Source organism: Sciurus vulgaris, assembly GCF_902686455.1.
Source record: "Sciurus vulgaris genome assembly, chromosome: 2".
Classification (NCBI taxonomy): domain Eukaryota; kingdom Metazoa; phylum Chordata; class Mammalia; order Rodentia; family Sciuridae; genus Sciurus; species Sciurus vulgaris.
This window is the reverse complement of record NC_136462.1, coordinates 134,451,436-134,464,822: the sequence shown is the minus strand read 5'-3', so window position 1 is coordinate 134,464,822 and position 13,387 is coordinate 134,451,436. Positions and strand designations below refer to the sequence as shown.

The 13,387-nt window shown below is 39.6% G+C and overlaps 2 protein-coding genes across 2 annotated transcripts; both read right to left on the bottom strand.

Annotated features, from left to right (window-relative positions):
* Window positions 1-3,207: 3,207 nt before the first annotated feature.
* On the bottom strand, window positions 3,208-4,986 carry LOC306655118 (swi5-dependent recombination DNA repair protein 1 homolog). The gene has a single exon (XM_079129394.1). The coding sequence runs from the start codon at window positions 4,767-4,769 to the stop codon at window positions 3,990-3,992; it is 780 nt and encodes a 259-aa protein (XP_078985520.1). The 5' UTR covers window positions 4,770-4,986; the 3' UTR covers window positions 3,208-3,989.
* A 253-nt stretch (window positions 4,987-5,239) lies between these two features.
* Window positions 5,240-7,441, bottom strand: LOC306654978 (RING finger protein 11-like; the record flags this gene model as incomplete). Its single annotated transcript, XM_079129072.1, has 1 exon — window positions 5,240-7,441. One exon carries the CDS (start codon window positions 7,439-7,441, stop codon window positions 6,977-6,979), a length of 465 nt encoding a protein of 154 aa, XP_078985198.1. The 3' UTR covers window positions 5,240-6,976.
* Between the last annotated feature and the right edge of the window lie 5,946 nt (window positions 7,442-13,387).

Here is a 13,387-nt window from a genome sequence, read left to right as displayed (position 1 = left end):
CGTGGCGGTGGGCCCTGCCTATCGTGTCTCGACCCGTTCCGACGCTCGGCCAATCGCAGAGGGGCCCGAGGGGCGGGGCGAAAACTGGCAAGATACAACTCGGACCGGCAAGGCCGGGTTAGGCTGGGCAGTTAAATCTCCATACTATTTTCAGTGAGGGAGATTAGCTGACCCCTTTCTCTAATTTCTTGTGGAATTTGTACTTTTATACTGATTGGACACTGAGTCAAGAAAGTTAGGGTCCACCCAGGGTTAGCATTTGCGCCCACTACTTGTCCGGGTCCCTAAAGAAACAGAGCTCAGCGTGTTGGCGATTCTCAGCCTTTGAGAGTTGACCAAGATCCGCCCCAACAAAGCTGTAAACACGAAGTACAGCGGCTTCTTTCTCCTTCTTTAAGGCCAAGAAAGTCTCCACTGATCCTAAAGGTTCTTTCTTCAGAATCAAAACTTCTTGGAAGAATTACCATAGCAGTGGCACTAACACTTGTTCATGGTTACTGTGTGTTAAAGGATATTATCAGTTATTTATAATAATGCCCTGGCTGTTTCATCTGCTTGCAATGCCTTCCTCCACCCCCTTCAACTACTCAAATGTCACACCTCTTTGGTGACTGTAACTACCATGTTTGGAATTTGACCTTTGGATTTTGAGGAAGTGCACTTACCTAGCTGTGTATGAAAAGAAGTGTTGAGAATTAGGAATATGACAAAGTGAAAAAAATAGTGAACAGGTCCTATTACCAATTTTTTTTTTTTTTTTTTTTTTTTTTTTACCCCAAATTGGGTACTTCTTCCTTCTTGGGATTGTGGAACCAATAACAAGATTCAGCTCTGATTGAGCGGTCAAGGAGACTTTTCTTCTTGACCAAGAATAGTGGGGTTGGGAAAATAGACTTACAAATCATTCTCAGCTCTGGGGAATTGGTAAATTACAGTTACATGGTATAAGAAATGAGGGGGAAGCATAGGGTAATAAAGGGAAAGACTATTCATGTCTTCTCTGAGTGGAGATTTTCTCTCAATTCTGGTGTAACCTTTTTTTTTTTAATAGTTTTTCCTTGTGGCAATTGTCACCTGTCATTGCAGGGGTTGGGGGAGGAGTGTCATTTAGCCTGCAGATGAGATGATAGAGGTTGTCTGGCAATCACTCCCACAGTCATTTTAGATCCAACCAAGTTTCAGCTGGCTCACCTGACTGAGGAACTTCTGATCTTCAGGCAGGCATCTAGTCCTCAGAGATAAGCAGGGTTGGGGGAGGGGTGTAGAAATTCAATTAGGTCACCTAGACAGTACAAGATTAGGGTGGGGTAACAATGATAATGTCAGAATGTCACACTGCTGCCATGGCCAGGAGTGGCGTGGGGAAGGCACACACCATCATGCTGGAAGACCACCAATGCTTTTCCTTCATAGGTTTGCCAAGAAATTTCTCAACCAGGACAGTGCACTAAACTCACCAAGTGCTCCTAGCAGTATATTCAGAAGCAGTAAAGGAGAAGATTGCTATGATTTGGGGTTATTTTTGTTATTGTTTTGTTTTGTTTTTGGTATAAGGGATTGAACTCAAGAGCAGTTAACCACTGAGCCACATCCCCAGTCCTTTTTTTTTTTTTTTTTTTTTATTTTGAGGAAGGGTCTCATTAGGTTGCTGAAACTGGCTTTAAACCTGTGATCCCCCTGCCTCAGTCTCTGAGCCACTGGGATTATAGGCATATACTACCATGTCAGGAACTGTGGTTTGATACAGTTTGTTCTCCCAAACTCAGTTTAATCCCCTAAAGATTTGTGTTAGTGGAATTAAAAGGGGGAAAACTTAATCTGACTACAGTGTTTAGAGGTGGGGCCATTGGGAAGTTTCTAGATTAAATTAGGCCATTGGGGTGGAAACCCTAAGAGGGAAAGAGACCACATACACAGAAACACATGTACTTCACCTTGAGGTGATGCAGTCAGGAGAAGCTCCTGCAGGAGGATTGAGAGTTCAAAGCCAGCCTCAGCAAAAGTGAGGTGCTAAGCAACTCAGTGAGACCCTGTCTCTAATAAAATCCAAAACAGGGCTGGTGATGTGACTCAGTGGTCGTGTGACCCTGAGTTCAATCCCCCGTTTACCTGCCCCCCCCCCAAAAAAAGAGAAACCCCTGCAAGAACATGTACCATGCTATTGAGATTTTCATCCTCCATTCTGAGCTAAATAAACATCTTTTCTTTATAGAGTAAGCCTTCCTCAGGTACTTTTATTATAGTAGTGAAAAGCTAATAGAGATTCCTATTGAAGGACTGGAGTTCGTGACCCTAGTAAAACCTTAAACCTCTTCTTCACCTTGACAGCCACCTTGAAAATGTATTCCTCAAATCAGGAAATTGAGAACTGTGAACATCATCAATTAAGGCTGTGAAGATAGTCACCAAATTGATGGGTTTATGAAGGAGTTTCATTTCTACCTTCTTTTTAAAAATTTAAACTGTGTTGGGGATCAACCAGTGCCTTAGGCAAACTAGGCAAGTGCTCTACCATTGAACTACATCCCTGGTCTATATTTTCTCCTTCTTGATGTTCTCCTCTCAAATGATGAACCAGCACTCTGCTTTACAGTGATTTTTCACTTGTTCTGGCATCTTACTGTGATGGGCTGACAGATCTGACTCCATGAGAATGTTATAGGCCAGACTCTAAGGGAAATAACTAAACAGACTCCATTTTGCTCTGAGACTCCATGTTATGTAGGAAATAAGCTTCTCTCATGGGAACACCCTGCCTCTGTACCCATCATCAGTTACTTGGTGTGACATGTTTAATAATATACAATGGCAACTAACTCCTATGTAGTGAAGAATTGCTCTCTTTTGATTCCTATTGCTCCTAAACAATGTACCATGTAAACAGTGATTGTGTGGATGTTAGTAACCATTCTCTAGTTTGTACCTAGGTAAGGGTCAATTTGACCCACCTCCCCCTCTGTCGATGATCTCATGATGTTAGTTTGTAATTTTGAATCATAGCAATAGACACTTATGATTGATGTGATTTTTTGGTATAAGAACCCCTACAACCCTGTGGTTGGGGCTGTTCTCCCAATAGCCATTTTTTGGGGGCATTGTGTGAGACAGTCAGCTGGCCAGCTTAATAAAGACTCTCAAATTTGGACTTCTCAGTGGTGATTGGTCTGTTCTTAAGTTGTGCCCCATAACATTATCAGAACTTTTTTTTTTTTTTTTTTTTTTGGACATAAAAAGTTTAATAACCCTATCAGATCAGCAGATGAAAAAATATGGCAAATGAATGGAAACAAGATTCATAAACCTAGAGAGGGAAAGGCACTTTTAAACCACCAACATGTAGAATGAATTGGACATAACTTTCCTATGTTCATATATGAATACACAACTAGTTTAACTCCACATCATGTTCAACTACAAGAATGGGATCTAATTACAATAAGTTATACTCCATATATGTATATGTCAAAATACACTGTACTGTCACGAATATCTAAAAAGAAAAAATTAAAAAACAAAAAACCACCCATCAACACTACCACCAGGAGCATCATGATTCCCCTGCCACATTTAGCTGCTACTGCCTGCCTTTCCACCCCCCACCCCCCACCCCCCAAAAGCAGTAGTGATTGATGGAGGCTGGCTGGTAGGCACTAGAATAACACAAGTCCTCAGGGGTTCCCATCTAGATGGAACTATTTTTTAACACTGAAAATAAAACTTTCTGCTACAAAAGCAACAGATATACTAAAACTGGGTTCCAGAACTATCCAAATTTACTCTTAAATGATTTTATTTTTTAATGTCAAGTTTTCTTTACCAAATCTATCCAAAACACTAAATTTTAGAACTTAAAATTTATAAGTGCCCTAAACTGATGTCAAGACACCTTCTTCTAAGCCCTAATGTGCATATCCCCCCTTTAAAATGTGCAAGTATCTTGTCATTGAGTTGTCATTCTCAAAGATATTTCTCAAGAAAAAAATTATGAATTAAACACCTGTAAATTCTTCTTCACGTCTGTTATAATGCAGCAATTGATCATCCAGCCCATAGTGGTCTATCAACTGAGTAAGGCTTAGTTTCTTGTTCTCTTCTGACATAAGTGACTGAAGCTCATAAAGCAACAGCTGGCTACAGTTTCTCCACTTCGATATTAACAACTCTAACTGAGACAGGTTATTCTTTGACCTATACATTTTGACTAGTTTTAGCCTCCGAAGAAGCTCTTCTTTGTCCTGAACCTGCTTCATCAATTCTGCTTTTTCTTCATTTAACTCTTGTTTAGGATTCTCAATCACAAAATCAAGTGACTCAGATTTACATGCACTGATATTCTTGGTATTTTTCGAATGTGCATTTTCTTCAGATTCACTGCCTTTGTTTTTAGAACTTTCTTGAGATTCCAAAGCGTTTTCTTCTTTTGAAGATGCTGGTTTCTCTGAAATAGTCTGGTCATTTTCTTCCTTCTCTACTTTAAGACGTTTTATCACACTGCAACAGGAATTAAATGACAATCTTGTTTTCTTTAATTTGTCTTTAAGTGTTGCACTCGTAGGTTGTTTTGGTGAATTATCCGTATGGGGAGATGGTGGATCCACACAGGCCTGTGGAGTCGTAGGTTGGATCACAGACGAATCTGATGGACTTTGCACGGTGGAAGTGAGATCCTGATTCACTTCTGCTTTCTTGTTTGTGTCCCCAGCACCGTCCTCCTGGCTCGGGTCAGGCTGGTCTCCGCGTTCACCACAGCACTGGCTTTCCTCAGACATGGCGGGACCGGAAGGGTACAGCGTACAAACGCTCCAAAGGCAGAGACCGCCAAAGAGCAGCGTTGGGTTCCAGCCCCTGGAGAACCAAACGCGCTAGAAATCGACCGAGGGGGTCCCCGCACGTTCCTCTGAGCTAGTTCCTAGCCTTGCTGCCCAAAATCCACCGGCCCCGTCACTACGCGGCCCACTCTGTCCACCTCAAAATCCCGACCCCTTAGAACGTCATTATCAGAACTTAATATGTTTAAACTAAATGATTTCTTGCTATTATAACTGTAAGTGCAAAAGGACGGCAAGCATACCTGGATGGATTCAGAGAAGCCTTTATTCCTTTGCAGACTTGGGCGCCATTGGGACCCATTTTCCACATGGAGAAAATGACTGTCAGTTACAGAGAGGATTTTGGTTTTATAGGGTACAATGATGTAATCAGTGGGAGCTGTGTACCTGCAGTTTTTTTTTTTTTTCCTCCAAATTTGCTTTATATAATTGGATGGATATAAATTAACAAACAGAAATTTAAGCAAGATACATTAACATTTTAACAAAATCCGATAATCTAATTTCTTTCAATTTTTCTCAAATTCATTTGAGTGTTTCCATCATGGTGCTCATAAGGAAATTAACAACATACGGCTACTATAGTTGAATGTCAAATTAAGTACTTATGACATACTAAATTCTTCTATAATACAATCATGAAGAATCTTTAAGGAACTTATGTTTTGTATGTAGAAAAGTGTTAAGAGTCAAACATTCAACTCAATAAAAACAAGAAACATTTCTGATTCCTTTGTTAGGTGGAGACTGCTTCTCCTTTTGCTAATGAATGTTTTTTAGCTGTAATATCACTGAGCTGAACAGATAAATCACCTTGAGTACATAAGGAAAAATAAACACATGCTAAATGGATAAACATTACTATTACATCTTTACTAGACCATCTCTATCTCTAACACTTCAGAAGCTTAGAGATTTAGAGTATTCTTACATTAACTGCAAGAAAAATTAAAGGAGAAATTCCTTTTTTGAAATCACAACTATGAAGTCATGTGGTTATACAAATTTTGCATTTGTGTGCAAAACATGAAGCACATTTACCTTTATTCTCCCTACTGAGTCTTGTCAATCACCTAGCAGGACTTAACAGATACCTTTCCAAGAAATAGAGACTGAGATGTATTTATATAACTTCAATTACCTCATCACTACAGTAATGAGAGATGCAGTATCCTTTTGCTATGGTTCAAGACAAAAGGGAAGGAGATCACAAGAAAGAGAAATAAAAATTATTACAACTGAGAAACTACTTCTCATTAAGTTTCACCGGGGTACCACCTTCATTTTTACATAAGCATGGTGGCATAATTCAAGCTCAATAAATCAGAAATCTTAATATTTAAAATTTACCTTGACTTTCATTTATCACATTAACAACAAAAAGAATTAGATAAAACCCATAGGAAAGGGTAATATTAAACCCACTCTGCTGAGTTGATTTATTGACACATTTAACTCAATTTTTATAGAAAAGGGATAGTGCATCTCAGTTTGCTTACAAGCTAGGAGATCACTTAAAATTCTGCATTTCCTAACTGCAAACAGAATATAGCACTTACAACAGGTTATAAATAAACTGGTTTTCAAGCATAGAGCCAGCTCCAACGATAATACACTATTTAAAAAGACCTAAGGCAATGAATTCCATTTCCAATGGAAAAAAAGAACTGTGCAAACAAGCTTAAAACTACTTTTTTTTGTGCCAGTGTTATAAAATGTAGCTTTTAATAAAACCTTGACCCAAATGCCAGTAACTTCAGAAAAGAATTTGGTGGAGAGAAGAAAGTTATTTCATTTAGGAAAAATAACCACTATCTTTTTCCTAATCTTCAACACACACAATTTAACATATACAGCTGCTTTAACACGTTACACAATTCCTATGTACTGGAGCAATAACAAGATCTAAATACAATTATATATTTAAACACTGGGTCAAGGCTTTACATAAAAATACCATCCTACTTTTTCCCCCCTAAGTTTCTAAAATATCACATACTTTCCTCAACATCTGTAGCCATCCAGGAATTTTTAGGAAACTTTTGTGCATGATCTAATTCCTAATCCCTGGTTCTTTGGGCTCAGTGACGAAAGATCAAAACCACCAAAAATGATGGTTCACTTGAAGTCAGACGAGAGACCCTGGCTCAATTAGTCTCATAGGATGAAAGCAGTGCTGCATCAACTGGCTCCATGCAGGAGGGGCACGTGAAGGATCTCATCAACCAGTCATCTATACAGTCCAGGTGATAGATGTGCATGCACGGCAGAAATCGAATTGGGTCCCCATAAACAAAGTCCATCATACAGATCACACACTCCCGGATCTTTTTTTCTGATCCATCTCTTCCAGGGTCATAAACTCCTTTAGGCAGATGCTGTATAAGGCCTATTCTCTGAGCTATCCTAATTTGTTCCTCTTCAGTCAGCTGAGTTGCTAGCAGAGTCTGGCTAGGTGTTGGATGATAAACTGGAACTGGAACTTGTTCCTGATATGGCAGTGGCGGCTCCTGATCCGGCTCTGTCCCCTCGCCAAAGCTAGCCCGGTCGGACTGAGACTCGTGAAGCAGGGAGATGTCATCCGAGGTGGGGGATTTGAGGCAGTTCCCCATCTTCGGGGCTGGGGCGTGTGATCTTTGTACTGTTCTGACAGTCTTCTCCGTACCTGCAGTTTTGATAGTCAGGGGCTAGTTATAAAACTTTAATTTAGGAAGATAGTTGTAAAAAAGTTGAAATTCATTGTCTGGGAAGATAAAAGTCCAGATCCCAGGGATGGGTACTCAAATCTTGCCCATTGGTATTTGCTGTGCTTCCTTTTAGGACTAATTAGCCATGGAGGAAGGTCATGGTTTAGGGCCCAGCGTTCAGTACCTGCCCCTTTCTCCCAGGGCCCATTGTTCCTTGGCTAGTTTCCCCACCTGAGTGGCACCTTTCTCCATTTTTCTTTGGAGAGCTGTCTTTTAGGAATATTATTTTCCTTAACCCTTCAGTAACCGTAATCAGAGCAATACTTGGTCTGAGATTAGCTTCAATTGTACCTTGGAGCTGGGGGATATAACTCAGTGGTGGAGAGCTCTTGTCTTGGTATGCACAGGCGCTGGCTTCAATTCCAAGCACCACAACACGACAAAATAAACCCCTTGCTGGGCACATTGGTACATGCCTGTAAAGTGACTCTGGAGGCTGAGACAAGAGGATCCCAAGTTCGAGGCCAGCCTCAGTGACTTAGCGAGGTTCTAAGCAACTTAAGGGAGACCCTGTCCCACAATAAAAACTAAAAAGTGTTGGAGTTATATAGTTCAGTAGTAAAATTCCTCTGGGTTCAATCCCCAGTACCCAAAAAACAGAAACAAACAAAAAAACTTGTGTATAGTGATGAACTGGTAAGAATGAGCACAGTTACGGTTACCTAGCCTCTTTCGTTGGGACTTTGGGTAAACTGCACTGGGGTCATGGTAGCAATTTGTAGTGCCTCTTTCTTCTCTCAGGAAGTTTGTACTTAGAAAAGGGATCACAGTACAACAGTTTCAATCAATGCTTGGGAGTAGAGTTTATTTTTATATAGTACTTAACAATTAAGATAACTTTTAACAGACGGCTCCCTGCCTTAAAAAGTGGTGTCAGATTAAGATTTGAAAACTTCAAGGATGTAAGAACCCAGAAACCACTCCAGACACAGGAACTCATATAGGAGAGTTTATTAAGCAAACAGGCAGAGTGTCTTCCTGCAGGGTAAGAGAGAAAACGAGAGGAAAAGAGAGAGAGAGAGCATATGCAAGAGAGAGTGAAAGCCAGAAGAAAGCATGAAAAGCAAGGAGGAGATAAAAAGAGAGTGGTGGGGGAACTATTCTTAAGCAGTTGAATTCCGTGGGCTAACAGGGGACCAATAACAGAGAAAGATACTTGCAGGCTGACTGATGAACCAATAGCTAGCTAGGATGTTCACAGACAGACAGTAGTTGGGAGGTGGGGAAATGACTGCAGCGTAAAGGGCGGGCGAGGAGCTTTATATTATATTATAAAGGATGCTGCAGTTCACATCATCTCTGAGCTCACAGTGTATGTAGCTCAGGACTCAAGATGCTCACAGTAGCCATGGAGGAAGATCCAAAAATGCAAAAATTTATTGTTAACAGCTTTCACCCTCTATCAACAAATTAAGTCAACCTTCATCTTGTTAAATGGAGGAAAGAATTTGGTGTATTCATCCACCCTGTGTCTACAATCGTCAAGATGGAATAAATTACATTTAGTTTTTCTCATTAAAAAGTGAGACTTGGGGCTGGGGTTGTAGCTCAGTGGTAAGAGCACTTATCTAGTGTATGTGAGACACCAGGTTCGATCCTCAGCACCACATAAAAATAAATAAAAAATAAAAAGTAAGACTCCTCTCTTGTTGGGTGGGGTGGCACACACCTGTAATCCTAGAGGCTCAGGAGGCAGGAAGATTGCGAGTTCAAAGCCAGCTTCAGCAAAAGCGATGTGCTAAGCAATTCAGTGAGACTCTGTCTAAATAAAATAAGGTTGGAGGTGTGGCTCAGTGGTCAAATGACCCTGAGTTCAATCTCTGGTACCGCCCCCCCCCGCCCCCCGCCAAAAAAAAAAAAAAAGACTCTGCTTTTTGCTTTCTGCCTGTCATGAACTGAGCGGCTTTCCTCTGCCACTCCCTTCTGCCGTGATGTTCTGCTTTACCTCTGACCCTAAGCAATAATGTCAGCTGATCATGGACTGAAATGATTAAACTGTGAGCCAAAATAAACTTTTTCTCCTCTAAGCTGTTTTTCTCAGGTTTATTGGTTACAATTACTCAAGCTTGTTAACACGAATAGCTACTAATTACTGCATAATTCTTTACATGGTATATATATGTGTGTGATATATGTGTACATCTAACTGTATGTATATGCATACCCATATTCTCTTTAATCTCTTTAACATATCCTGTATTCCTAGAACTTTACCCAGTTTTTCACTAATATTTACAAGGATATGAAGAACAATCTTGAATATATGTATCATTTCATACCTGGATATAAATTTCTAGAATTAGTAGGTCAAAGCGTACAGAAATTATTGTCGAATTTATTAAGAGCACAGGAAATATGACAAAACCATATAAAACTTCATGATGAAAAATATTACTGCAGAACAGATTTTTGTGCATGACCACTCACAGAGGAAGGGTGAGAGGCAGAATAAGACAAATTGAATGAAGAATACAGAAAATATCTGAATAAATCCTGTGTGCATAAACCCTTGATTATGAGCTTTTCCATTTCTTTCATCCTGGTCCATCTGACATGAACAATATCTCATTGTTGGTTCCTTCCCTGATTACATTTGCTGTTGAACACCTTTAAAAATATGTTATTCTTATTTCTTGTTTTGTGAATAACTTTTTCATAGCTTTGTTCAAAATTCTCACTTTTCTGTCATGTTATAAATATATTCCAGATTTGCAAAATAAAAATCCCATTTAGAGCAATCTTCTGTTGTCATATGTATTTGTTTTGCAGGTACTCATAATAATCTTGCCCTTCTGTATTTGGTTGTATCACTTTCATCACCAGAAAAATGGTCAGTTATTAAAAGAACAACAATTTCTTTTGTAAGTCTCCAGCTCAACTAATATTTTCCCCAAACCTAGCAATTATTAACTGCAATTCTTCATTAGGCTCTTATTGCATATTACCTCATGGTTTATTTATATTCAAATTTCTAATTCCCTTAATGAATCCACTTTTTCTTATACTTCATTCTATTTATTAATTAACCCCAAATGCTCCTGGATCACAAGGGCCTCTACTTTTACATTCATCTCTGATGTATTCTTTGGCCCATGAGTTACTTACAAGTATGTTTTGATACTTTGAAGTACTTATGGTAGCTTTTTGATATTAATAACTTGATTACTTGTGATAAGAATATAATTTGAGTCAATTCTTTATATTTTGTGAGCCACAGTGGCCAAATTAATGAAGTATTAATAAAAATCCTTTGTGTTTAATGATTTTTTTTATATATTGTCCAATTGTTCTTTATATGTCCATTATATCAAGCTTGTTTACTATATGGATTTGTCAGTGTTCTTTGCAGTTCTACCAATTTTGTTCTATTTAGAATGGAATTATTAATTTTCCTAGTGAAACAAACCATTTACAAACATGTAGCAACACTCTGGTTGTTGTAGTAAAAAGATAACTGGTAAATAAAAAGTGAGAATTTGTTAGCAGTGGTCCACTTTATGCTTTGAATGTAGCCCTTACTGCTCTGTCACTGCAACTTAATTTTTAAATGGATATGTTTCTTTCTCTTCCTTTCTCCCTATTCTTCTCTAATCTATTCCCCTCCCTAGTATCAGGGGAAACAGAATTATCTTTCTTCCCATCCTAGGCAGAGTTATCTCTCCCTGAGTACACACCCACCACAGGAAGGAAGTAATCCAGATTTTGGGGATGGTACCAGAAGATCTCAGAAATGACTCTCCCAACTTAAGTGAATTACAACTCCAGACAGAGAACACCTGGAATTTAGCTTTTGAGGCACATCATTTAAAGCCCCCTGTTCCTGCTGAGGGGCAGAATCACAGCCTTTGGGACAGGAATCCTGTTTCTCCTCTAACAAAGCAATATACCTTTCCTTTTCATTTTTCTCAAAACTGTGTCCTTGTTATTGAATTGGCAACAGGGATAAGGACTGGGCTTTTGGTAATAGTTCCATAGAAACCAGGTTCTTCTGGGTGTTGCATGTCTCTCACTGGTACAAATTCCTGCTTGAACATGAAAGAGGTTAACCTGAATGAACCTAATGTCCTATAAAATCATAAACTGAAAATATTGGGGTCTAGGACAAACTGGGCTAGGACAACCCCCATTTTCTTGCTTCTGAGACATGGAGATGGAGGTTAAGTTCTGGGCACAGCTCTTTCCTCTGGTCAGTTTTGTAAAATCCTCACTTAGACCAATAGAATAATCTTACAAGGTGTTCTTTGGCTTTTTTTACACCAGGTCTCAACTATCAAATTGGTGCTGAAATAATCTTGCTCAGTCCATATTAACTCAGGGAATGTCCCCAAAAATCTCATCAGTGCTAAGTGCTGCTATGTAGTCCAGGCCAGAGACTCAATACTCAATGCAAGCTACTCCTAGGTAATGAACATGATCAGGGAGAAGTTACCACAGGACATTAACATTTACCCCATAACTCATCATCAGTGAGGCTATAGCCGAAAGTTTGGTCCTTGTCCCTAATGCCAATTCAATAACGAGGAAAGCTTGAGATAAAGGAAAAAGGTTTACTACTTTTGCTAGAAAAGGAGAAAGTAGGGGACTCTTGTCCCAGAGGCTGTGATTCTGCCCCTCAACAGGAACAGAGGTGATTCATAGGCTACATTCCAGGTGTTTTCTGTTGGAGTTGTAACTCACTTGTTAATTTGGGAGAACCATTCCTGAGACCTTCTGTACCATCCCCAAAGTCTGGATTACTTCCTTCGTGTGGTGGGTGTGTACTCAGGGAGAGATAACTGCCTAGGATGGGGAAGAAAGGTAATCCTATTTCCCCTGATATTAGAGAGGGGAATAGATTAGGGAGGAACAGGGAGAGAGGAAGGGAAAGAAACATATCCATTTAAAAATTAAGTTGCAGTGGCAGAGCAGTAAGGGCTATATTCAAAGCATAGAGTGGACCACTGTTACAAGGCTGCTGATCAAGGAGTCACATTCAGTAAAGCAGCTCATAAATAATGGAACAGAGAGCTGCCTAAATATGATGGAAGTAGTCTCCCTGGGTCTTAATTGTGGAAAAGAAAAAATTAAAAAATTTTTTGGGTGCCAGGGCTTTACACTAATAAGCACACTCTACCACTGAAGTAGACCCCCAGTCAAAAGTGGAATAATTTTAATCATCCTATCATTAGCAGAGGTGATGGGTGGGATATGACGGGTTGGAATGTCATTGAAGACATTGTGAGAGTTAAGTCTAATCCAACCCAGGAAGAAGCAGACCTTAAGACTAAGTCTTAACAGAAGCCACTGTGTGGTTCTGTCTTCCCAGACTGTTGGGAGTTGAAGCAGTTCTTGGTAACTTAGGCATCTTGTATATGCCTTACAAGAACAGTTTATCAGTTGATCAGCAGTCACCAAAAACTATTAGGGACTATTTAGAAGAGCATTTCTCACATTTAGAATAACCACAGGGGCTTTAAAAAACCCAAACCAAAGAAAGAGGATAACTAGTCAGGTAGCCAAGGCACTGGTAATTTTTGGTACTGGGGATTGAAACATCCCCAACCCTTTGTAGTTTTTAAAGAATTTTGAGACAGGGTCTTGCTAGGTTGCTTAGAGCCTCACTAAAATGCTGAGGCTGGCTGCACATTGCAATCCTCTTGTCTTTTAAATATACCAGCACTCATATATTTAAAAAATCCTTCCCAGTGTCATACTGTCAAGGTTAAGGAACCATTGATATTTGAGGGGAACTACTGGCAGTTGAACACCAAATAAGTCATAGTGTCCAGGAGGAATGTGTGACTTATCCTGCTACCAGGGAAGCCAAGATTT